The sequence below is a fragment of the Tyto alba genome, unplaced genomic scaffold (assembly GCF_018691265.1).
Source record: "Tyto alba isolate M040663 unplaced genomic scaffold, T.alba_DEE_v4.0 Super-Scaffold_21, whole genome shotgun sequence".
In the NCBI taxonomy this organism is placed as follows: Eukaryota; Metazoa; Chordata; class Aves; order Strigiformes; family Tytonidae; genus Tyto; species Tyto alba.
In genome coordinates, this window is record NW_024881295.1 from 8,290,594 (window position 1) to 8,315,830 (window position 25,237).

The 25,237-nt window shown below is 43.5% G+C and overlaps 1 protein-coding gene across 5 annotated transcripts in view; it reads right to left on the reverse strand.

The window, feature by feature from the left end:
* Positions 1-14,018: 14,018 nt before the first annotated feature.
* Positions 14,019-25,237, reverse strand: part of MPPED1 (metallophosphoesterase domain containing 1) — a 65,494-nt gene continuing 54,275 nt past the window's right edge. For all 5 annotated transcript variants that reach the window (XM_042795560.1, XM_042795559.1, XM_042795561.1 and 2 more), the window contains 3 exons: positions 25,092-25,207; positions 20,398-20,511; positions 14,019-16,816 (listed from right to left, as the gene is read on the reverse strand). In XM_042795560.1, coding sequence (XP_042651494.1) covers positions 16,698-16,816; positions 20,398-20,511; positions 25,092-25,207 — 349 coding nt within the window. In that variant the 3' untranslated portion in view covers positions 14,019-16,697. The remainder of the gene's footprint in view (positions 16,817-20,397; positions 20,512-25,091; positions 25,208-25,237) is intronic.

Consider the following 25,237-nt stretch of genomic DNA (forward strand, 5'->3'; position numbering starts at 1 on the left):
GAGGGGCTGGCAGAGATCCCCTGGGTTCCACTGTGAGGCGGATAATGCCAGTGGGATTGAGCATTATCCCGGGGTAATGGCCTCCCGCTGCTGTATGTAAACGCTGCGGCAAGGCTGAGGCGGTTATGAGAATAAAGACGTCAGTGCAAATCCCAAATTTCATTTCCAAGTGGAGGGCAGCGATCCCAGGCCTGCTCCAGCAGGATTGACGTTTGCCCCGTCGCCCCCGCGGGCGGCAGCACAGGCCGCCGCTCTGGGCGGGAGGCGAGGCACGCGGTGCCTCAGAGGGATTTTGGCAGCACAGGCCCCTGCGAGGCAGCATCTGCTGCCGCCAAACCTCAGCAGCAGCAGGTGACAGCCTCGTCCCTGCCCCTCGCTGGCCATCAAGCCGCAGGGAGCCATCGCTGGCTCCAGACGCACCTTTTTTGGGCCCAGTAGAGAAAAAGCCCTCAAGCAGAGCCTCTCCCCTCCCTCCCCGAGGGTCCCACCATGGGTGCATGGGCCCCGCACACACGGGGGCTGGGACACGGGCTCGCGGCCGCAGCCCAGCCCTCGCACTCGGCTGCGTGGCAGGCGGCCGTCAAGCATCTGCCTGGGCTGATCCCGACGAACGCTGCCAGGCATCCCGCGGGGTGCGAAGGAAGGCCAAGCACACCCGGCGGTCAGGGGAGATGCCCGCCCTCAGCAGCCTCTCCAGCACAGCCTGGAGGACGGCAGACTCAGACCTCCGGGGGTTAACTCAGCTACGGACAACAACCTGCTCCATGCAAGAGCATTGCCAGGCCCTCCACCCAGCCCCAGCATTTCCCTGATGCTCTGTCCCCAAAACCAGCGGTCCCTGTGCCTGCTCAGGTGCCTCTTCTGAGCTGCCGACAAAATGTTTGCTAAGGCTAAAGGAAAATGGGTCCTTCATCAGTGTTTTAACAACGTTGTAAGTTTTGTTTCCTTCACCCCAGAACTAACTGAAGGAAACTGAAGTCACTAACAAATCTCCTGCTGCACAGGAGCCTCATGTAACTGCCAGGTTGCCCACTTGCCCACCAGACCCCTCTTGTTTCCCCCACCTGTATGTCCAAGTTTTGTTCATTGCTGTGTCCCTCAGCAAAGCAGCTGCTCACACGTGGTACCTCTAACAGGGGGGCTGCTGAGCAGGCATCTGCAGCCCACCACTGCCAAATTACATACTCCAATTGTTCAGAAAACCCTTTACCCGTAAGAAAATATCTCAAAAGAATATTGGCCACCGGCATGGGGAGACGCTCCACAGATCCACAGCCTGCCCAGAGGGACCAAGTCACCGCTGGCACCAATCATTATGACCTTACACTGCAAGAAAGCTCACACCACCCAAGGATCATAGGGCTTCCAGGCAATTAAAATACAACATAAATATTTCTCACCACACAGGAAGTGAATTTCATGTAAAAGCAGACCATAGAAGACCAGGCAGTGCTTGTCCCTGGATTTTCTTCCTCATCTTTCCTCTTAGGTTTTTCTCACTTCGAAGCCTCTGTAAATATGGACTCTCACCAGTAACATGTGCTGCTCATTAGCACATCCTCAAGCCCACCTGAGCTACTTGGCCTCTTCAAATCCCCTGCCCGGAGGCTGGCCTGCTGCTCTCGCCAAGAAGCAGGGCCTGGTTTGGGGGAGGGGGCAGCTCTGGGAGGGCCCCTTTTGGAACAGGGCTGGAGGCAATGGTAGGCAAAAAAGCTGTTGGCTAGAAGTGTGAGGAAACAGGAGAAGGGAAATTAAAGATGTTGAATCGGTCAGAGGAGGGAAGGAAGAAGATGTTTGTAGAGTCTATTTCTATCCTAGGGCTTGGTGGGGAGCCTGCAAGAGCAGAAATAAGGGTCTCTGTCCTCAAAGGATGGAGGAGTAGAGAAGGGCAGGGAGAGGGTTGGGGCTAGGCAAAGGGGGAGAGCAGAAAGGGAAGAAGGAAAAGATTCATATGGGCCATCTTCTACATCAGCAATGGGCATAAAGCCTGCAAGTCTAGAAATAGTGTGCTTCATAAAAAAAAAAAAAAAAAAAAAAAAGTAACTTCTTTAGAATGCAGTCATTTGTTTGATTAAGGCATTACTGTGTGAAGTGCCTATATCTCTGTGCAATTACTGTTTTTATCTGGATGATATGCAGCAGGTCATGAGCAGTAAGGGATGCTCCAAACATACGAAAATGAAAATCAGATTTAAAAAAAATCCATTTTCTAAAAAATAATTTTCTTCTGTTTTTGAATTTTTCTATGCTAAATGCTGTCATGCAATGGAAAGAGCATTATGCTGTGAAAAGAGTCATAAAAAAGATTCTGTATTATATCAATACTTAAAATATGCAAATATGATATCTTCACAACGCCCCAAAATTATGCTTGGCATGAATTCTTAGCAACAATACAAATATCATCATCTTCAAATAAGCAGGTATAACATGCTGCTCAAATAGCTGTAAAAACAACCTCATCACAGCTGTGGGAGCATCCAGATTTCATCTTTGATGTAGGTAGATTTTAAGTAGGAAAGGGAAGAAAGTTGTCTTAAACATCAGGGTGTATTGGGATGAGCTGTAGTGGAGCAACTGCATATTTAATGTGGAAAGGAGACCTGCTGGCATGCATTTACAGAGCTATTGTTGTTATAAAAGCCCGGTTCTGGTACTGTGCAGGCTCAGCTATGGGGGCTGAGTACCATGGCACGGTCTTCTCCTTCCCTCCCGACCCCCCCTTTGAAACAAGGTTATCCACAGGCTGCCATCCAGCACCTTTGAGCCTTACGTTAGTTAATGTCTGTCTTTATCATTACACAGTAAATTGGCAGTGACTTTTTTTTAAAAAAAAAAGAGAGGGTGGGAATAGTAAAAATAGTATAACACTGACATTTCATTGTGGGGTAGATACCCTTTCACACCTTCTTTTAGTGTAAGTATTTTTACAGGGCTTGTGCCTGATCTTGTTAAATCACCAACATACCACGACTCCCTTGGCTTCAGTGGATTTATCCCAGCATTTGAGATCAGGATCATACCCTGGCACTTTATTTTCGAGTTTGTTTTTTTTTTATTCCTGCAATCAGATTTTCAAAAAAGTAGCAGCTATTTCTGCTCACTCCAGGGCAAGAGTGACAAGAGGGTTTTGCCCAAGGAACAATGCATCTTTCTCCATACACTGTACAGAATTCCCATCTTGTGCATTAGAATAGATGTTGAAACAGTTCTAATTAACATTTTTAATTTGCATTTTAATTGCCTGCCAGGGTGTGAAATGACATGTCTGGGTAAAGGAACACTTTTCTTAGTTCCAGTGGTTTGCCTAATCCCAGTGAGGCGACAGTGGTGGAAGCACCCTGGCCACTGGTCATTTTGCAGAATTCCCCATAATTAAGGCAGGGCCTGATCCAAAGTCCAATAAGTTAAGCTGAAGGTGTTCACACACGGGTGTGTGTGTTTGTTTGTTTTTAATGAATGGGAGTCCCATAATTAATTTTTGTTTGAAGATGCACATCAGATCTTGATTTAAAAACTGCCAGTTTCAAAGAATCAGCGCAATCATTTGAAGGTTGTTTTAGTGGCTAATTACTCTCTTTGTATAAAAAGCACCATATACATACATATGAATACATATATGTACATTTTTAAGATTATGTTATTTCAGATATGAATTTGCCTCGGTGCAGCTTCCAGCTTGTGCACCCTGCGGTTACATAAAGGTCATGGTGAAATCATCCTGAACCTCTTCTTTTTTCAAGACAGAGTGAGCTCCCCAGATTTTCACCTCTTAGGGCAAATTTTCCAGCATTTTTCCCATTTCCACAGGTCCTCCTGGTGTTGATTCCAACTCCTCAAGATCATGCTAGAGTCGGAGATGTCCAAACTGGGGCATTTTCAAATCTGAGCCATAGGGATGCCAAATGCAGAGGCCATGTAACCTCCTTCTGCCAGCTTTGCCCACTCAACTGCTGCATTCACTCTTCTGGCTGCGGCACCGACTGGGCACACCAGGCGCTTTCTGCCACCCAGGCCCATGGCCAAGTCCTCTTTTTAGAGATCTCCCCGAGGCAAAGTCATTCTGGCCTATGTCCTTGTGTTTAGGGATATGACTTCACATGTGGCCATGCTGAAATGTAGACCAATTTTCTGTACCTCATTTTCTAAAACAAATCTAGATCAGAGTGTACCTGCGAGCCATCCTAGTCAGTATTTCCTGCAGTCCCACACTTGATTCATCTACAAGAAGTTTCAGTAACACCCTTTTTTTTTTTTTGGAGGGGGAGGCAGGTTTCCCGGTCAACATCTAGCAGTTAAATCATGTCAGGACAGGAACCACTTACCTGGAGGACCCTAGAAAACATATAGCCTCTAAAAGATGATTCCTCATTTAATTACATCGGTTAGGTGTTTTTTAATCCATTTAACGTGTACCATGTCAAAATTATATCATTCCCGTTTCCTCCTCAAAATACTAGGCAATGGTGCCAAGTCATGTGCCTTACAGAAGTCTATTATCTTAACGCTATTTCATTTGTCATCCAAACTTGTAATCACATAAAAAGATATCAAATTAGTTTGAGAAGAGCCATTTTACTTAAACCCACCTTGATTAGCATTTAATTTTATTAGCCCCTTTTAATTCTTTATTACTCAAGCCTTGCACAATCAATCCCATCACTGCTTTTTTTCCAGGGATCAAAGTCAGGCTAACACTCTCTCACTTTGGCCATCCTCTTTTCCTTTTTAAAATATTGGCACAATTTCAACTTTTTCTGGATTGCTGAGGCTTCTCTCATGTCCTAACGTGTCTGAAAATTCATTATTAGCAGTTTAAAAAGCTCCTCAGCCAACTTCTTAGATACAAAGTTCTGATTCAAAAATTATGGTGATTGCTGTTTAACATGCTGTTTAAGGACTGTGAAGCTTAAAAGTACCTGGTCACCAGCAGTGTGTAAAGTCTCACTGCCACCCGGCCATTCGGTCTGCACATAGCAAAGATATTTATTTAAAAATTCCACCTTTTTAATAACACTGTTGATGTATCTCCCATTCCCGTTTGCTTTTATATTCTTATCGTTACCATGTTAAGCCACTGATACTCCCTGTGCATGCTTGCTTTCCTCATCACTTTTTTAACACAAATCTCTCCCTTCATTGGTTTGGTATACATGGTATTTTTCCATTTGTTTTTACCCAGTCTGCTTTTATTTACCCTCAAAAACACTATAGGGTTTTGGGGTTTTTTTGTAACTAGTTTGGGTCTTTCTGGAGTCTGGGACTGTTCTTTGGCAAACTTGATTAAAGAGTTTGCAAATACCATCTATATTTTTCTGCTTAAATCTTTTTTCTCGTAACTGATGTGTTAGTATTTGGCTTTGAGAAATTACCCTTTTGAAAGACAAAGAGTTTACCCGACTTGTTCTATCTCCTTATTTTACATTCACACAGTGAATGTGATCAAAGTCATGGCTGCTGATACCTCAGGCTGCTTCAGCATCTTCATTCTATGAACCGGTTCTTGTCCATCAAGATGAGACATGATGTAGATGTTGTTCCTGCTGAAAGTAGCATTTCTGTCAGAAAATTGTCATCCGGGGGTTTTAGAAATTCTGGCAGTCCAAAATCTCCACTTTATATCATTCAGAGCAAACTGCCTCACAACAACGAGTGTGGGTTATGTTGCAAACATTATTGATACGTGTTTAAGTGGTAGTCATCCTCTACAGGGATGACTCATAAAACTTATTTGAATTTAATGGTGTCAAGTGCATATCACCTGGAGGGATACCACAAGTTTTACTTCTTAGGTCCAGTGGATGAGTAAACGTTCCAGTTGACTGACTTCATAGTTGTCAGCATCACCATTTTATACTGTGAGCCAGCTTTATTTCTCTTTTGCCAAATTGATCTTTTCTAAAGAGATTATAAACAACTTAATCAACATTCCTGGCACGTGTCATCCTATTAGGTTTTATTAATATCAGCTAGTTTGAATACATGTTTCTAAACAAGCAATTTCTATTCCTTGCATTTATTACCTGGTCTTTTAGTCCTGATACATAATCAATTTATTAATTTCTGCACCGCATAGTCTTTGTCATTGTTATACATTGCCAACACAAAGATTTTGAAACCCCTCCTTGCAGCTCCAGACAGCCTGGTTTTCTACAGAAGAGGGGCTCTTCCAAACCATGGAGTTTTTCTGTTGTCCTAAAAACCCAAATCCTTTAACTTATACCTCCTAATTAAAACCCATTTTCACTGTCTAGTCCATGCATCTTCAGGTTTCCTTCATTCACTTCCAAAAACATACCTCAGATATCCATCTCCCTCAGCTCCTTTTGGAGTGTCACATTTACTAAGCTGCATCATGAATCAGTGCAGCAATATCTTCTGATTTCATGAAGTGTTGTCCTTTGTGCTGTGACTCTGTGTGTCAGTACCTCACTCTGGTGCCAGCCTGTCCCTCAGAGAATATTTCTTCCTCCTCTTCTCCACGCAACAGGAGTTGATCTGCCTCCCTGGTTTTGTTTCTTTCTGCTTCTTCCCAGTATTCACTGAGAGGATGCTCTCTCTGCATTTCACCGTCCCAGCACACAAAATTTCTTAAACTTTTCTTCTGGAAATAGTAAAGGCTGTGCACCATATTTACTTATCAAAGGCAATCATCAATTGAACAACTTCTAAAGCAAAATCCTTCCCCAAAGAATGAACCTTTTTGCTTGCTATAGCTCAGGTTCCTGAATTTGAAGTCTCATATCCCAGCTAAACCTGAACCAAGCTACCACAGTTTGCAAATAACTACATAGCCCATCATGTTGATCCTCTGACTCTTACAGGGATAAAACTCTGGTGACGCAGGGGCACATACCTGTGCCCTGCTGAGAAGTTGTTCCTCTTTGAAGATGTATTCCCCTGAAAAGCTGAAATGTCCCTTGGAAAACAGTCACAAAAATAAAGTGCAAGCCTGAATAAAATTCAGACGCAGTGAGCACAATCTTCCATTAAAACACTGGAAAGGAGGCTGCTCTCATGTGGCCAGGCAAAGTGAAGGTCCAGCACAGCGCATCTCTCAACTACTCCAGATCTGCTAGAAAACGGCCCAGTGCAGAGATAAACATGGCTACTCTTGAAAACATCACAAAAGTTTGCATGAGCCTTAGGGTGCGGTTATATGAGGATGCTCTTGGCTCAAACTCATTTAGATGTTCATTTTGCTGAGGTCAGTGCTCATACTTCTGCTGACTTCAATAGGACCAAGGCATTTTCCAGCACACATTTTTTCACAGTAAGTTTTCTTTCTGCTGTCCCAAAGCAACCAAAGCAAATCAAGTTGTTGCACTGAAGACATCAGAGCAGAAGAAAGAAAGTCGGCAGGCTCCTGGGTTTTGCTGTGGCTCCCCATATACGTTAAATTTTGCAGTGGCTGGGGCAGCCAGACAGACGTGCAGCTCTGAGCCAACCACCGTGCAGGACATCACCACGCAGGATGTCACACAGGCGGGGGGCCACTGGGGATGGGGAGAATTGCAGCTGCCTTCCCTTGGGAACGCGGGACACGAGCTTTCCCTCCTACAAAGAGCAGCATTTTACACCATGAGGGTGGTCAAACACCAGCCCAGATGCCCAGGAGGCCGTTGAGCTCTCCATCTTTGAAGATACTCAAAACTCAGCTGGGGGAGCCCTGAGAAGCCCACCCGGCTGGATGGGCTTAGAGCAGGAGGTCGGGCTGGGTACCGCCAGAGGTGCTCCAACCCAAGTGACTCGGAAACCAGACTTGGGTCATTTTGCTCCTCACAGAGTAAGTTGGTTTCCAGATTCAGTGGATCTTGGTCTTCTGACAGAGTCTTGCAAGGATTCAGCTCAGCTTTGCACTCCCACTGGTATCAGCACCCTCTTCTTGTGGGAGCAGCCTTGCAGTCCTCTGCAGCCATGTACACGGGAAAGGAAAAGCCGGTGAAGCCACCAAGGAGTCAAGAGAAGTAACTGCCCTTTACATCTGTAGGGAACTTTTTTAAAGAATAAAACCAGTCTTTTTTTCATTATTAAAAAATAAAAATCCCATATACCACCTTCCTTTTTCAACTCTACATGTGGGTTATGAGTTCCTGATGATTTTTAGACCAACACCACAATTGCTGAACACAACCGCTGCTAATAATGGCAGTGCAGGCACTACTGAGACAACACTGTTCTTTAAAGGACGCTCTCCATTTTCACTCAGAAACAGAAATGAAGCCAATAGGGAGCATGAAACGTCACCGTCATTACTGAGAGCCCCATTCAAGTCATTTGCTTTCATACATTTTGTTGCTTTCCATCTACCAGCTTTGAGTTCCTTTTGTTGTTTCTAATAGATAACACCAGCTTCAAAGTTTGGAGCAACCGTTCCTCTTCTGCCACTGTTGTCCTTTTTTCTTTTATTTCTTTAGCAAATGTTGATTTTTTTTTTTTTTTTTCACAAGTTAAAAGAAGCTGCTTTAACAAAGCATGCCGAGGACCCAGGAGAGCCAGGTGTCTCATGCTGCAGCATCCTGAGCTTGTGGAGGGGTAGAAGGACCCTTTCCTGGTCAGAAAATACAGCTGCACCCTTTGCCTTTCCATCTACCCAGCCTTGTGGTCTTGATGGAGAAAGTCCTACTCTTCAGATTAAAATCTGTGCACTAAATGCCCCTATACCTTCATTTTAAGGGGCAGCATATGCTCAGTAGCAGGTGGATTAAAAGCGATTAAGAAATCCTTTACTTTTAACTTAGAAGAGAGCACTGTGTTTCCAAGTTTACCCCATCATTGGTGAGCACTCGGTGGTTACAGATGTCAGGCAACCACCCTGGCCAGCGTCAACTCTAGAGCAACACACCGACGCAGAGCTAAAGGCAGCTGATGAAGTGTCTTCATCATAGTTTGCTGAGTGCCTTGTCTATATTTTCATGATTTATTACTTCCCTGACTTTCTTAGGTGTTGGGAGGAACAATGAATCAATCCAAGCATTTTCAGAGCAGGGACTGCTAATTGTGTGAGCTCTGTTTACCGCTCAAAAGCTCTGGTTTTGACAGGTCTCTTGACCGTGTGTTAGTACATGTGATTAATTGTTGTTACCGGCACCCACAGAAACAAAAACGGGTAGGTAACACTTCAGAGCTATTATTTCTTTCTAAACAAGCAATAAACTTAGTTATGTACACACTCTGTTGCAAACATAACAGGCGGGGAAAGAAGGTGCTTTTGAAGGAGAGCAGAAACCATCGCTCCCCAGCAATGGGTACCCAGAAAGCACAAGATGAAGTGATGGGGAGGCAGGTTTGAAGCAGTTACTTCTCTCGACTCCTTGGTGGCTTCACAGTGGCTTTTCCTTTCCTGTGTACGTGGCTACAGAGGACTGCAAACAATGGCAGGGGTGCTGCATCACCTGGCGTGTGAATGAGGGGTGGAAATCCCAGTCAGAGCACTGCGGGCAGGCCACGAGGTTATCGAGGTGTCAAACGTTTGCACCGTTTCACAAACAGATGGGACAAACGCTGATTCTGGGAGGCTGGGCAACCCTGCTGGGCTCTGGAGGCTGTCCCTGCTCTGCTGTGCTTCGCCTTGACCACCCTGGTGAAGAGCTGCCTTTGCTCTGGCTGGTGTTGGCGTTTGTTCTCCTCCCCAGGGAGGGTTCTTCCCTCCCCACGGAGGCAACCTACCCCACAGGCGGGTGCTCACTCACCCAGAGAGACTTGGGGTGATGCCAGGAGATGTCCCCAGGCTCACCCCAAGCAGGAAGACCTGCCACCTTGTCCTACACCACTCTCAGCTTGCTGCAAGGCCTGGGAGCTGGTGCTGCAGGGGAAGGCAGCGGGGCTTGCCTGTGGGCTCAAAATCAAGACCAGGATGGGTTAAGGCTGGCACATCATCCCTGGGGAGACCATACAGGTATCCAGAGTTGGGATGCCCATGGCAAGAAGCTGCTCGGGGACCTCTACCATGAGTGGCATGAAGTGGAGGGGACCAACAGGACCAACCATGGGAAGCAGAGGAGTTGGTGACAAAGGAAATGTAATCAGCAGCCGACACACGTCCCTGTGAAGCAGCTCTGCATTCATTTTAAAGTATCAGGTAACAGATGCAATCAGAATGGCTGCACCATGCAACAGCCTTATAAAACAGTAGAAGAAATATAAATACGGGTTTAATTGCCCACTCCTCTTAAATTGCTTTATCCTGAGTAACTTCATTATTTCTAGAATATTTGGACCAGGTCATTGTGGTGGGAGGTAAAGTTTGCAAGAGGCTATGAAATTTCCCACTGCAGCAGCAGCAGCCTGCCAGGGCGGGTTATTACACCATGCAGATGAGAGTATTTCTGTCTGTACAAATCCCCCCGTCAGCACGTCAGAGGCGAGGTGCGGCGCTGTGCAGCAGGGAACCCGACCGTTGCTTCTTCGTGTCCCTTTGTCTCGGTAGAGGGGCAGCACCACTGGTCTGAAATGGAAACCCAAAAGGACAGGAGCAAGCCTCTCTCCGAAATCCACAGCACTGAACAGCGGGGCCGCCTGGCTCTGCGCCATGCAGAGGTGCAGATGGAGTCACCTACCCCGCACCATCGGCTTCAGCCCCACGCACCCACAGGCAGGGGCCCCGCTGGGGCGGATGCTGAGACATCCCCAGCTATTCCCCCTCACATAATGGGAGGCTTGTTGGGGGAAGACACCCCAGGAGCCTCTGTGACCCCTTTCCCACAGCTCTGGTGGCCTCTGTGGAAAGCTTCATACCATCATCCCTGACAGCCTCTAATATTCCCCATTTGCACTCATCAGGGAGCAGGGCCAGCCCCGGCATCCAGCCTGGACCCGCAGTGAGCCTGCTGCCTGGCTCAGATTGTGGTGGGGAAGGGGGAGTTGAGGCTGGGCTGGTGGGAGGATGCCTCAAGGTCACCTTCAACTCTCCCCAGCCTTTCCTGGGTATTGGGTAGCTCAGCTGGTAGGGGCAGAGCTTTTTTCCTTACCCCGATTTTGCAGTTTAACATTACCATAAGCCATTGCAGCATGTTTATAACATCCGGCATTTTCCCATCTGGCCCTCCCCAAGCTGCTCATCTCATTCAGAAAGGAGAAAGCATTAAAAGAATAATGTAATGAGAGTAAGCAAGACAGCAAACCTGTCCGGGTCGTTGTTTCCTATGGCTGTCCCCCCCTCCCCTGAGGCTCACCATGCAGCAGTGCTCCCCAGGCAAAACTGGGAAGAAGCAGTCGTGCAAGCGAACGGCATCTCCTCCAGTGGTGGGAAGTGATTTCCCCGCTAATCAGGCCCAGATTGCATTGAATTGGAGCAAACAGCACGAGTGCAAGGGCATGTTGTGCACTGGCCTGGTGGCAGGTAGTGAGGTTAATTACTCTGCTCAGTTTTAGCCCACCTTGTTCTAGAGGGGGAATACACTTCACTGGGCCAGGGGGGAAAACAAAGCTGACCAGGTTCTGGAAAAGAAAAGCCTGTTCCTTTAATCTATTTGAAAGCTTTTGGTACATCAAAGTCCTGGAAAGAAGAGAGTTCTCTGATATAATTGGTGTGGACACTTGCAAAGGTTTTGAAAAAGGCCTTTGTGAAAGAGCTATTCGTGGGAGGCAATGAGGGTTCATGGGTTAGGTACTAGCCAAGAAACAAAAAGCCCAAAATCAGGATGAGGACCGGGCAAACATCACACAGCTCCATACCCCACCCAGCAGCACCCCCCAAACCCGGGGCAGCTCACCACACACAGCGGATGAGGTGACCCCGACAGCAAAGCCCAACGGGGCTGACAAGGATCACCAAGGACACCACCAAAGCCAGGGGAATGGGACAGAGAGGGGGAAAAGGATCCCCCCTTGGACACAGCCTGGGTAGGTTTCCCTGGGAGGAAGGCGGTGATGGTTGTGAAAACCAGGTAGGTGCAGATGAGCTGTCACCTCTTGAAGAGAAGACCCAGCTAGGGCCATGGGCAGCTCACCACAGTCCTCCACTGGGTGTTGCAAATATATGTTATTACCCCAAAAAATCCTACACGAAGAACAGAATTGAATAAAGATCAGGAGAGAAAGTAGCAAGGAACTGTGTCCAAATGCTCAGATAGGAAGGAAGAAGAGGTCTTCTTCTGGCATCGGTGCTTCTCACCAACTCCCAAAGGAAACATCAAAAAGAGAGAAGGGAAACATTTCCAAGATGGGAAAGTAAGACGGTTAGAAATAGAGTCTAGCTAGAATTGAAATTATTTTAATTTCTAGACGAAGTGAGTAAAAAGCAACATAACGGCAGTATACAAAATAACGAATGGCACAAAGAAGGTACATATAAGTACTCCTATTTACACTTTTCACATAAAAAGAGAACAAAGGGACAGTCAATAAACCCGAACAGCAGTACATGTACAAGGATAAGTGAAATACTGCTGTTCTAATGCACTGTGCATAATCACCCGGGGAGCGCACTGTTCCAAAATATCGCTAAAATCGCAGATGCAGAGAGACTTGCATGAAAGGGACAGGAATGTACCTGAAAGAAAAGAACATTTGCAGTTATATTCGCCATATGTGAATTACATTAGCAGTGAACAATAATATGGGTTTTTAGGAGAGAAATTCTCATACAAACAAAAATAAACGGGAGAGGGGCTAAGATCCCCATGGTCAGATTATTCCAAAAATTGTCATCTAAGGAATGTCTTGCTCCTCCTTCCTCTGAAAAATTTACATTGGCTACTGGCAGCTATCAGCGACTGGAAAAGACAAACTACTTCTTATCCCTTCTGTCTCCCTCCTGCAGCAAGGCCAAAGCACCTTCACACCCGCTCCATCCCCGTGCATTGCCCAGAGCCGTGGGTTTTCACCTTCCCCCCCCGCAGCCACCTCGCCGGGGGAGCACCGGGCAGGGCCAGCCCGACGTGCTGCTGCCACCAGCCTCGCTCCTGTGGCAACCTCCTGGAAGACCGTCATAGTTTTGGAGTCTCTGACCCCAGGGGCTACCAGATAGCACCATCTGGAAGCCCAAAGCCGGCTCCCTGGGCTGGGGTGCGGCTGCGGTGTGGGGGGAGCTGCCGGGGAAGAGGCAGCTGCTCAGGCGGGTGCCGAGTCCCAGCTTGCTCGTGCCTTGTAGCCAAGGAACATTTCACATCCTCAGCCGTATGTGACTGAGGGAGGTAAAAATAATCTTGTCTTCTTTTTTTTTTTTTTTTTTTTTTTTTTTCCGTTGACATGCAGCGATATCTCCCCTATTCGTTGTCGAAATGAACTGAAATTAATCTCAGTAACAATTCTGCCTGCTGATGGGAACACACGTATTAGCGATACACATCAGCACACCTTCAGGAGTGATGCTACCTGGATAAATATCAGTGAAGGTCAGCAATGGAGAGGTGGGGTGGGAAATTACTTGAGAGAGCATCCCTGAATTTAAATAGAGCCAATAATTGCAAAACTACATTTGTGGAAACCTTCCTTTTCATGGCCTCCCTCATCTGAGGTAGATCAGATTTTAGGCAAGAAGCCCAGGCCTTGACTGTGCCCACAAAGTTAAAACAAAAATAATAGCCACCTCGCCTTAATCTCCCTCACTGTGAGGTTCGTGTCCTTACGCTCAGCTGAGAGCACGAACCTTCCTTCCCCTGACGGCTGCCCACTCCCAAAGGACGGCACCCCAGGCCCTGACTGCTTCACAGCTCCGCCGCAGCACTCCCTCACGTTAGCTTTCCCCCGCCTCTGGCACATCCCCCCGCCAAAACTCATCAGTCAGTAGAGGCAGTGGTGGCCGCTTCCCCCCCTCTCTCTGCAACCCCGACTTCCAGCTCGCTCCCTTCTGCAGCAGATGTGGCGTCCTGCAGCGGGCGGCTGGAGCAGGGCGCCTTCTGCCCATCGCCCCCAGCCCCTCTGCCAGCTCACCCCCCCGCTGGTCCAAAACCCTTCGCGGTGACAACGTTAACGTCCCACAGGCTGGCTCCTACACCTGGAGAAGGCAGGCAGCCTTTCCCACGTGGAGCTGAATGCGTGAGGTGGATATAAAGAGGCCATATTTTTTGTCAGCGTTTTGGGTTTTTTTAAAGACTTTATTTGTCTAACATGCTTGACCAAAAGTTACAACAACAATCAAGTTATGCCAAAATGATTAAATAATCTTTAAGCTTTCATACCTCAAGTACTTTAAATGATATTTTGAAGTAACAGCTGCTTTTGTATCCTTTCCACATAAAAATACACAGTATTTTGAAGATACCTTAGGAAAAATTATTTTTAAGAGAATAGTTTATGGTTGACATAGAAATTTTGTTGAGGCTAATAAAAGGACCTCTTCCCCTCACTTTAACATTTTAGTCTCTCAAGTGCCATGAGCGAATGTAAACATTTCAGACTTTAACATACAGCCAATTTCCTGCCACATTTGTTGCAAACCGCTTGAATTGTGACTAGCTAAGACACTTTTACTCTAACTACACGCTATTGCTCATCTTCCCAATGATGGCGGGAGTTCACATTAAACTATGAATTTCAGTCCTCACTGATTTAGGAGCTGATCCTGCAATTTCTACACCAATAGTTTTGACAAAAGTGGCCCCATCTGAATTCATGGCAGATTGCTCATGCGCTTGTGAACTATTCACCCAAAAACCAGCTGCAGATGTCACCAACTGTTTTGGGTTTTGTTTCTGGAAAAGGCAGTACTTTAGACCCCTAGTCACCCAACAGCTTACTAGAAATGACAGACGTGTGACTTGTCACGTTTTCTGGTGGTCTGGTGGTTTCTGCTGGGTCCACGGCACCAGTTAGTTACTCGGCTCGAATGTCTCACTGCTCCCAGCAGCAGCTGGAAGAGCTGCTGCCCATAGGATGCCAGCGTAATGCAATGGTTCTGCCCACCTTGCTTCGAGCTGACACTGACATAGCCTGGTGTTGCAACACAGGAATTTTAAAAGTGTGTATGCATATAATGTACATGCAGTTGCTACCTGAAGCTCACATTTATATCCATCGACCAGGCAAGAAGTAACACACACAATTATCCAACGCATGTGTGCAGATGTGGGTTATGCACAGCCCTGCAAACAACCCTGTATCGGTACTGCAATGATCTGCCCAAGGTGTGTGAACAAGATTAAGGTCTAGATGCTATCAGCCCCAAATTCATGATGTCCACACTCAGAATACAGCAGTTAAATTATCTCCATCAAAGCAAAAAGGCTCCTCTTTGAGCATGGAGATGTTTGCTAGTTCAAGGCAGAAACCCGTGTCTTGTAGGGCATGTTAGAAGATTTTTTTTTTTTTTTGGTGGGTTTGTGATCAATTCTCAAGCTCCTGCCTAGGACAGGACTGAAATCCCATCAGCTTCAACACCTCTGCTGACCTGCAGGAAAGCCGCATGGGCGGTACCATGACAGCTGGCCATCCCAGCCAGCTCCTGACACGTCCCCTGCTTTGCCTGGCATCACATGCAACACGACAGATGGATTTCAACTCAGTTGATTTTGTCTTGGGCCTCTCTCAGTAGCATTCATGAGCAGGCAAACAGCAATGACAGGTTCTGTGAGGCGACCCCTGCTCTGTACCCGCTGGCTTGTACTCATCAGTCATCGCACTTACGCTACTACATAGCCACCCAAAAGTGAGTGCCCAAACTCCACCTTGGGATGACACCTCCCCCTTGACATCCATAGTGTTCCCCAAGGACAAAATGATCATAAAGACATTTCATCACTTCCGACTGGGGCCAAAGTCAAACCAGTAATCTCACCATTGGCTGCATGTCCCATTAGCAGGTTTTAAACAAATAGTCCTCGTGGGTTTTATTTAAAATATCGCTACTCTGAACATTGGGTGGGGTTTTTGCGTTGTTTTTTTTTTTTTTTTGCTTTTTACATACAATCACATATCGCCTTACCATATGAAAACACAGTTATATTTTTTCTTCTTTTTTTTTTTTTTTTGTAAGGGAAATGTCGTCCTTTTTTTCACAAGCGAGGCCAGGTTACAAATTCCTGAGTTTATACTGCACTTAACACAGTCTCCCTTCTTGAATGTTGAGCTGTTTACAGCATGCCGGCAATATGCACCATTTCCCTTACCATCTGTAATGCCAGATGTAGTAAAACTTCATTTCAGTACAGTGAATTAGGGCCTCTATTGCATTGGTTTTGAATAGATGCAAAGATTTAGACCTGGAGGACTTGAAGTAATAGCTTTCCTCCTGTGACTGGTCATTCGTGCACAATCTTTTATATTTGCTGTGTTAATTAAGGGAAAACATCTTTACCATCATTTTTCTTTTACCAAGAGCTCACTGGGAAACATCTGAAATGAGGAAATCCTAGTCTAAACACTTAAGTTTAAACTGCAAACTTTCTTAAAGAAACACTCCTTTGAAAGACATTGTTCTTTTAATAAGTCCAATATAATGTACGGTATATACAAAAGTCCCTACTTGAGAGAGATATATATATATATGTATATGTATATATATATGTGGAATGCATTCACTTTTCTGTGTTCACAAATATTTTAATGGTGAAATGTTAAAGTCTTTAATCTGTTTCTGGCACCAAAATGTCTTTGTTCCTCATCCACTTTTGTCACTCAAAATTTATCTGTGAAGAGCTAGCAGGGAAAAAAGAAGAAGGTTTTTGCTTTTTTGTTGAATGGTTCCCTATTGGGATTCTCAGCCAGCAATATAAAGTTGCTAATGTGTTGGGTACAACTTTAAATCCTCATTATAATCATGTGTTCCTTGGAGTAGGTAAGTCAATAACTATGGGTGGATTAAGTGGCTGGTAATTCACAGTGCACACAGATGCATTCACATAGGTAGTAGTTCCATCAGCCATGACACCATAACCTGCAAAGAAAGAAAAACTCTGGTTACTCTCATTATTATTATTATTTTTTTTTTTATTATTCACCTTTATCACACAATGGTAAGTGCCACATTTATTACTCCGAAGGAATTTAAAAATCCTCTTCATGCAAAACACAAAGGTCTCCTGAATTAGGCCATCTTTGTCCTACAGCAGAACCTTTTGCCATCTTTTGAATTGTGTAAGAAAAGCAAAATGGACTCTCACCAGCTAGTGGCTATAATCTCTAGCAACCAGCTTGCCAAACCTCCTTAGAAAGACAGGTATTTTTCTCTGCACAGCTTTCTTCTTAAAACCTTCTCTGTTTTGGAAAGGATGAGAAGATGGAGCTTAGGCAACTGCAGCATTGAAAAAAACATACTTCTGATCATTGAGGTTTGCAGTCATAAGTGCAGCAAACTTTGGGCAATTTTAATCTTTCCACTTTTTTTCTGTCCTGTGTTGTACATCAACAACAATGAAGAAAAAGCATTGTTTGACTGAAGGGAGTATGTGTGCATGTGCACCTGGGCGGGATTTGTCTAGTAGGAACCTCTTCTTTCTAGCTGTTTGAACTTGTTGACCAATTTCCACCAAATTTAATGGAAAGACACAAAAACGCCTGCCCAGGTAGAGAAAAAAATGGCTTCATTAATGCATTCTCTGACAGAACGGGTGAATTCACACCCTAAGACACCATAACATTTCCACAGGAGAAAACACCCTTCTGTATGTCTCACCTGTGGCAAAAAAGCTTTAACTACATCTCATGTCTGACTAGTCACCCAAGTCAAACAATTGCAGAGCTAAATGTGCAGAAAATCAAGCTTCCAGCTCTAGTGCCTGTAGAGGTACAGTGAAATGATGTTTCAGAATGTGAAGAAGCAGCCCTTTAACTGCCGTGGTGTTATAAAAAGTAGACACACTCTCCGTTGTCAAAAATCTTTTCATGAATGACTAGGAAAAAAAGGAAGCTTGAATACACTAAAACTAACAGTTTAATCTTGGAAATTTGCATTGAAATATTATGATCAATATGAAGAAATGCATTCACAATCAGAAATATATGATTTGGGGGAAATCACCTGGTAGAAAGCATTTGTACTAAGATTCAGTCTCACCATTAATGAAGTCAATAGTGAAACATATTCATTGCTACATATACTCAGCTCCAGCTATTCAAATCCTAGGTACCTACAGTCCTACAGTTTTTCTGAGTAAAATTCTGTGTCTTATAGAAGCATTGATAGCTGCATAATTTACAAACAAAGAAACAGTAGCCAAATTCCTTTCTTTTATATTCCTTAAAATACCCTGAATAATGCAGGGCTTCCTGGACTCCCCTTGGAAAAATCACACTATAATTAGGGACTAGGGAGGGAAGAAAACTCTGTCAGGCTCCTGTCACAGACATTTCTTTAAATCATTTGCTGTTTGCCACAGAACAATTGTTCTGTGTAAAACACAAACTGCACGGAGGACAGTCGGCATTGCTGCTGGGACTTTCTGTCTCCTCGGCTACATGTTTGGAGGGAACAGAATCAGCTTGCTAATATGCTCTTTTTGCTGCAAGATTCCTAATGCTACAGTTTTCACGCCTAACCTACTGCCAACAGAGTTTCCTTGGCCATGACCTCAGCCAAGTATTGGCTGTAATGGGCAAACCAGGATTTCAGCCGGGGTCCCTGCCACACTGCTTGTCACTTCCGTGCGTCGATCAGCAGCAAGCCCATGTGTAGAGGTATTTTTTGGCAGACAGCAGTGCAGGGGGGGAATTGGGAAGAAACATCTCTTCTAAGCATCTCTTCCTCCTGGATGTTCAGTAAATGACTGCTGCAGATGTAGCTACGCTCAGTCAGGGGAAGAACTCATCTGTTCAAATCATGCATTCTCTCTACAAAGAGCAGCTTCGTTTGCACAGGCTGTCTGCAATGGGAATTCTCCTCTGCAGAGATTCAGCATCCCACTGCAAAACAGGCTATGCAGCTCCCCATTTGTTTTCTCTAAATTATGATAGTTAACAAGAAGAGTACCTTGTTTCTGTGTTCTGATACCTACTGTGCCAACTGCATTAATTCACGAGATTTACCATTCTGTGGAGGTGCCATTCTTTTCCCTTGGGAGACAAAGTTGGGCTTGGTCTTAGCAGATGTGATTTTGTTTATCTGCCTGAAGCTTCATGGCTTGCTAACTGTTTGCTTATACCCCCTGCAACCCACTTGGCTTACAATTTCTGAAAAGACAATGAGTTTGAACTGTATTTACCAGCTCTCTCATATGGAAACTCAAAGACTGCTCTAGCAGCAAAGGGTTAGGAAAAAATACTGCCTATGTGTTGATTGTTTACTCTGTGTTTTAACAGCACTTTGGACATTAACTAGGCATTAACAGGTCACTACAGATGAGACACAGGAGAAGAATGGACTTAATCCCTGAGCTTTAAAATAATTATCTGAATGTCTTCTCCACCAACTATACACCAACACACCTCTCAGCAATGTCACTTCTCACTTAGCATGGTAAAAGCCCCCAGCAGAAAGTCAGAGTGGGATTTTTTGGGAAGAGTAATGGTTCTTCACAAAACCAGAAGTATCTGAATGCCAGCTACTCCAGTTTTTCCATTTGTTCACTTCTACACTGGTGAGACCCACAGAGATCCTACATCAAATGCTGGAGCAGTCCCAGAAGCAGAAAACTGGCAGTTGTGGAGCACCTTTTCCTGCCAGTAAGTTAACATTGCCAAGAACTAAGCAGCTGATAATACATGCTTACATTCCAACGGGTACACTTCTGCACAGCCCAGTGGGTTTTTTTGGTGGGGGCACTGCTTGAAGTTTTGCTGCCACAATATGTGAACAGGACAGACTTCTCTTTGCCTGGAGATGAACTCCTGCTGCCACTGATTCAGTGGAGCGTATTTGCCACCATTTACTGACTTGTATGAAGGAAACTAATTTTTTTTTTCCAGTTACAAATCAAATAGTCAAGAGAACCACTTTGTTTTGTCTGGGTACAAAATGTTTCCCCTACCAAAGCAAATAAATACATGAATAAGTATCCTGGACTTCCATGTAGGTCAGTGGTGACATCCCTCAATTTCAACTTCATATACACACTGATGGGGAGAGACAACCTTTATTGTACAATCTTGAAGATTAAGCCCTAGAAGCACCCCTCAAAGCATTCTTACCCATTTTACAAACACAGAAACTGAGACACATAGAGCTTACAATAATTATCTTAAGTCACAGAGATTCATCAGGAAAAAATACAATCCGCCAATCATAATCCTTAGTCACTTTCTGTAACTACTGGACTGGTGTTCTTACTTTAAAATTCACAGTAATCCTCTCTGTGAAGGAGGCATCACCCTGTTTTATAGATGTAGAAACTGAAAGAGAAGCTGAAGTACAAACATTGAAATGTGGGTATCTGCCAATTTCATCTCTATATATGCGCTAAATGAGTATCTGAGTTCCAGAAGTGCTTCAGTTCAAACATTCAAGTTTGAAAATTCTAGTTAAACCAGACTACTTCTGTGCTTGTGGTTTCTAAATATATATATAAAGAAATATGTTCTGACCTTCATGGATATGTCCAAAAACATGAAGCCTTGGCTGTATTCGTCTCTGGACTGTGTTCAGCAGCTCAACACATCCTACCCGTTGCATTTTCTTAGGAACCCAGTCCAGAAAACCTTTAGAAAATAAAGGAAAGTTGTAAAAGAAGTCAGGTGATCTGCAAAGCTGTACTGCTATACAATATTTCTGAGATTTCATATCTCATGGATTTCGTAAGCAGCCACAGAAGAACCGACATGAAAAAAACAGTATTTGCCTTAGTAAGTAGAAGAGGAAGGAAGGAAAAATACTTGAGGAAAACCATAAAAGCTCAGCTGAAGAAAAAGGACAACAATAACACTTGATAGTTGTTTTTCAAGAAAAAAAATCACTGCAATTAAAGCATTTTTTCACAGATGTTAATGGGAAAATGCAATGCTTTATCCATTTTCCTTCCTTTAAGAGAGTGAGGTGTAAAGAGCAGTATGTCCAAAGTGAGTCTCTAAAGAATCTAAATCAGCATTTCGCTCTTTAAATCTAGTCCTGGGATCTCGTGTCTTTAATTGAACACTTTAACTGATGCAGTGGAATCGGTGCTGCTAATAATAAAACTATATTGTTATCATATTGAATCCTACAGTGGTGGAACTCAGGTGAGGAAATCACAGCATGCCTAAAACCAACCTCCTCAAGTAAAACTGATTTAAGCACTTCATGGCACAGCAAGCCCTCAGATAGGAAGAGAAACTCAGCCCTCCTGCAGTAGATATTTTTAAGTGTTATATTTATTTGCACAAAGTTTCTATAAAAATGCATTTTTTATCAATACAGACAAAAAGGTACACCAACTTGCTTATGTGTGTCTAAAAACATACTGCAGAGGATGCATACTGCAGACTGAAGTCTCATGTTTCTTTCAGAGTAGTAGTATAAGAAGGATGTTGTTGTATTGGAGGGTCTGTAATAACCAATCTTGTTTTATCAGGCTCAAATTTGGAAACCTAGAAGATATAATCATTCTTGTTTTCTTTAGTTGTTCTAGTACTTTCCCTGTGTGCCTGTCATAGCTCTTTATCTCTTAGACTGCTGCAATAATGTGAATATACTGTGCCTTTGAGAAAACAGTAGTCATCCAAAGAGGTATAGCTTCTGGACCTAGCTTTCATATGTTTACTTTTGACATCCACTCAAGCATGGATAAAGAGCAGCTAACCAATTGGCTTAAAAGACCACAACTGTGGTATTCAAGCTCTTGGAAAAGGTTCACACATTGAGAAATGCCTCTTTAGATGCCATTGCTTGAAAACTGGGCTCAGTATACTGTGAGGTTTTATGGAAATTGTAGAAATTTGCCCTTGTATCAGTTTCTCACAGAGCTAAGTCAAATTTTCAGAAAGTGTCAAAAGAGGGGGTTCTGATAATGGTCATCGACTCCTAATTCATTCAGATGCCTCTGAAGATGCTGCTTGAATCCTGTTGGGAGGATGTACAAAGAGAAATCCCAACTGAATGACAGACAGAGCAGAGCAATGCTCAGTTCTGGTAACTGATTTTATCAGTCACTCTTGGTATGCAACACAGGTCAAAATTCACTGTAGGAAATAATAAGATATCAAAGTGAGGCCAGCAACTCCTCTGGAATCCAGAGCAAACGCGTTATAACCACAGGTTTTGTTACTTCAATGATTTGAAACAGTTAATTGTCAAAATGTCTGTGGTGAACATAAAGTCAAAAGTATTTCCACTTGAAAAACTTCACAAACAAAAATCCATAAAATTAACTTCTCCATTAAATTAAGCATTATTTATGTTGAACATGTTTTTGTTTACATGCATTATCACCCTTCTGAAGCTTTCCCATATGTTTGCAGCTTATTATATACACCTGACTACACAAACTAAGAATAATTGATTATACCTAGCTAACAATTAGAGTTCATCTTAGGGTTTTTTTAACGTTTGGTTACTTGAAACAGGTTTCTGCAGCTGTCAGGAAAGTATAAATCTTTGTCACAGACAATCAAGCAGACAGCTACAAATGAAGACTTAAAGGTGAAATTAAATTAAAAACAAACAAAGAAAATAAAAGTGAACTTTTTGAAAAGAAATAAAAGAATCATAGATGAAGATCTTTAGGAATCAGGGAAAAGACTTTAAAAGTTACACTATACATAAAGTAACAAAAATATGCTGATATAGAAATGAGCATTAGCACCAATCCCATAATCATGAATACTGTATTTCATAAACTATGAAATACGTGACATATCTTTATTAATAATAAACAGATTACTAATAAAATGGTCAGTAGTAGCTGTTTTAACCATCATGTGTGAACCTCCTGTGTATCCCTGCCCTGGTTCCATCCCAAAGCACTACTCTAAAACAGAAAAGAAAAATTACTCAGATTTTTGTTACGTGCCTAACTGACTTAGAAACACAAAGTCCATTAACTCTTAAGGGTACTTCTGCATCTACATCATGCAGGCAATTTTAAATCTATCTAATAATTTAGTATTAATCATTTAGGAGGATGCACGCTCTTTTGAAGTGAGGGAATGAGAAAGCAGCACAGCAAATGGATGATGGACAGAATTTAGGCAGCCATGCTGGACAAAACAGAGGAATTTGCAAGAGCACTGATTGCTATTTATGATCATTAGGAACAGCTCTAGTGATGCTGTCCAAGATCAGAACAACAGTAATCAGCTTTCTGGTTAAAATAATTGGCTGGGAGGGTCAAGGAGGATCCCCGTCTCCCAAAATGTCTGTGGATGGAGCTATACAATAAGAAGGTTCTATAAGTTAGGCAGAATGTTAATTTCTTTTGAAGCGTCATGTATTTGTTGCCATGGGTGTCAGGGAGACCAACAGCTGATGCCCTCTGGCAGAGGGTCCTGTGCCATCTATTAATGTATCAATAAGAAAAAGATGAAGAAATGGGAATTTTTACAAAATAAAATATTGGGATGACAGTTGAAGCTTAAGAATTCAAAAAAGAAGAGAACAAGTACTGAGATATGGAGAGGGCGAGAATTCACATTATCCCATTACAGTCAGTGGAGATGGGCAGCTCTTCCTCAGAATTACTACAATTATTAAATTACTTTTCAATTATTAAATTTACTATTAAATTTATTATTAAAGCACATCTGTTGAGTGCTACCTCTGCAGTGCTCTTTAGAGGTTCTCCTCTCTCTGCTGACCCCAGAGGCTGCCCGGAGAGGCCTGGTGGCTAAATTAGCAAGGTGGCTGAAGCTGGGTGGTATGAACCCCATTCTCCACTTTCCAAAACTGGATTTCAAGTGCCAGATATAGGGACATTCTTTGGATCAGCTGAAGGTTGGATTTCTTTACAGCTGATCAGATGGTTTTAAAAATGGCTATAAAAGTACTGAAAAAGCTTCTGAAAAAGGTTTACATATGACTTATAAATAAAACTATATCAAAGACCCAGTGTCATGCCTTGGATCCTAACAGGGATTATCTCCAGTACTAACTGCTTGGAGCTGATATCTCAAGGTCTAAACAATTAATTTCTGCCATCCACTTTTACAATACGGGTTCATATTTAAATCAATCTATGGCATGGCATGAGACTCCACTTAGGTGGAGTATCAAAATACACACCCTTACTGTGAGAAACCACCCTCACAAAGAAGCCCTTTCCTCCAGGATTAGTGAGCAGTGGAATGCAAACATGTCTTTCTAAAGAAAACAACAAAACACAAACCCTTTAGATACTTTCTCCTCCAAGCTCTGAAAGAGAGGAAGAAAGGGTGGAAGACAAGAGGGTTTTAGCTTCAGGAAATTGCGGAATCTAAAGGTTTAAAGAAACCAACTGCCTTCATTTTATACAAAGCGCTCCTCCACACTAAGACTCAGCTGAACACTTAAGTACATGCTTCACGTCCGTGTCCATTTACTAAATTAGTGAAAGTTAAACACATACTTGCATTAAATATAGCTTGCTATGTGTTAAAGACATTGAAAAACATGCTAAAAGTCTTAAGCCTTTACTGAATGTGGGCAAGTTTCTGTGATTATATTATTTCCTTAACACAGATAATTTCACTATTATCTAGGAATACAAGAAATCTCTCCCGTCTTTTTTATCACCTATATTAATATTTGTAAGACACAAATGCAAAACTATTTCTTGTTGGTCTGTTAGTGTTGCCAGATTGGATTATAGATAGGCAATTCACCCACGCTGTCCAAAGAACAGGCAAACAATAGCAGTATTTCAGTTTGTGAGGCAGAAGATGCACCAAGCCAGCATGGTGAGGAAAAATACAGTCCCTGGGTACTTGGTGGTGGAAGAATGCTACTGCAAGTGAGGGAGAAAGACAGTGCCAAAAAAATAAGATCCCAATCCTGCACTTCTCTTCAAGCAGGCTCCATGCTTTAAATCTACTAATTTCACCAGTGGCAGAATGGACAGATGCATAGGAAAACTAGACCTTGCTTATTTGTAAAGCTCATTAAGGCTTTTTGTGTTAAGGCTTTATTTTTTAAGTCATTATTTAATTCCCTACCATTGAGCATAGGTAATCATGAAACATAAACCTGAGCTGAAGTCCTGGTGCTGCTGAAATCAGTACGGATGCTACTTTTGACTTTTGTAAGTCAGGTTTGCACTCTTTGTCTAAGGAGAGCCATCAGTTACCGTATAATCATCTGAAATACACAGCTAAGAGCACTAGTATTTTCTTACCGAGAGGTGGTCCATGTGTTATAAGAATATCTATTCCATCTGGAATAAGGTTCCATTTCTCTAATAGTGCTTGGCCTCGTGGAAGATTAAAGCCCCAGCCATAAAACCAAGGTTGCCTGCCAAGAGAGGAGGAGAATGTCTTCAGT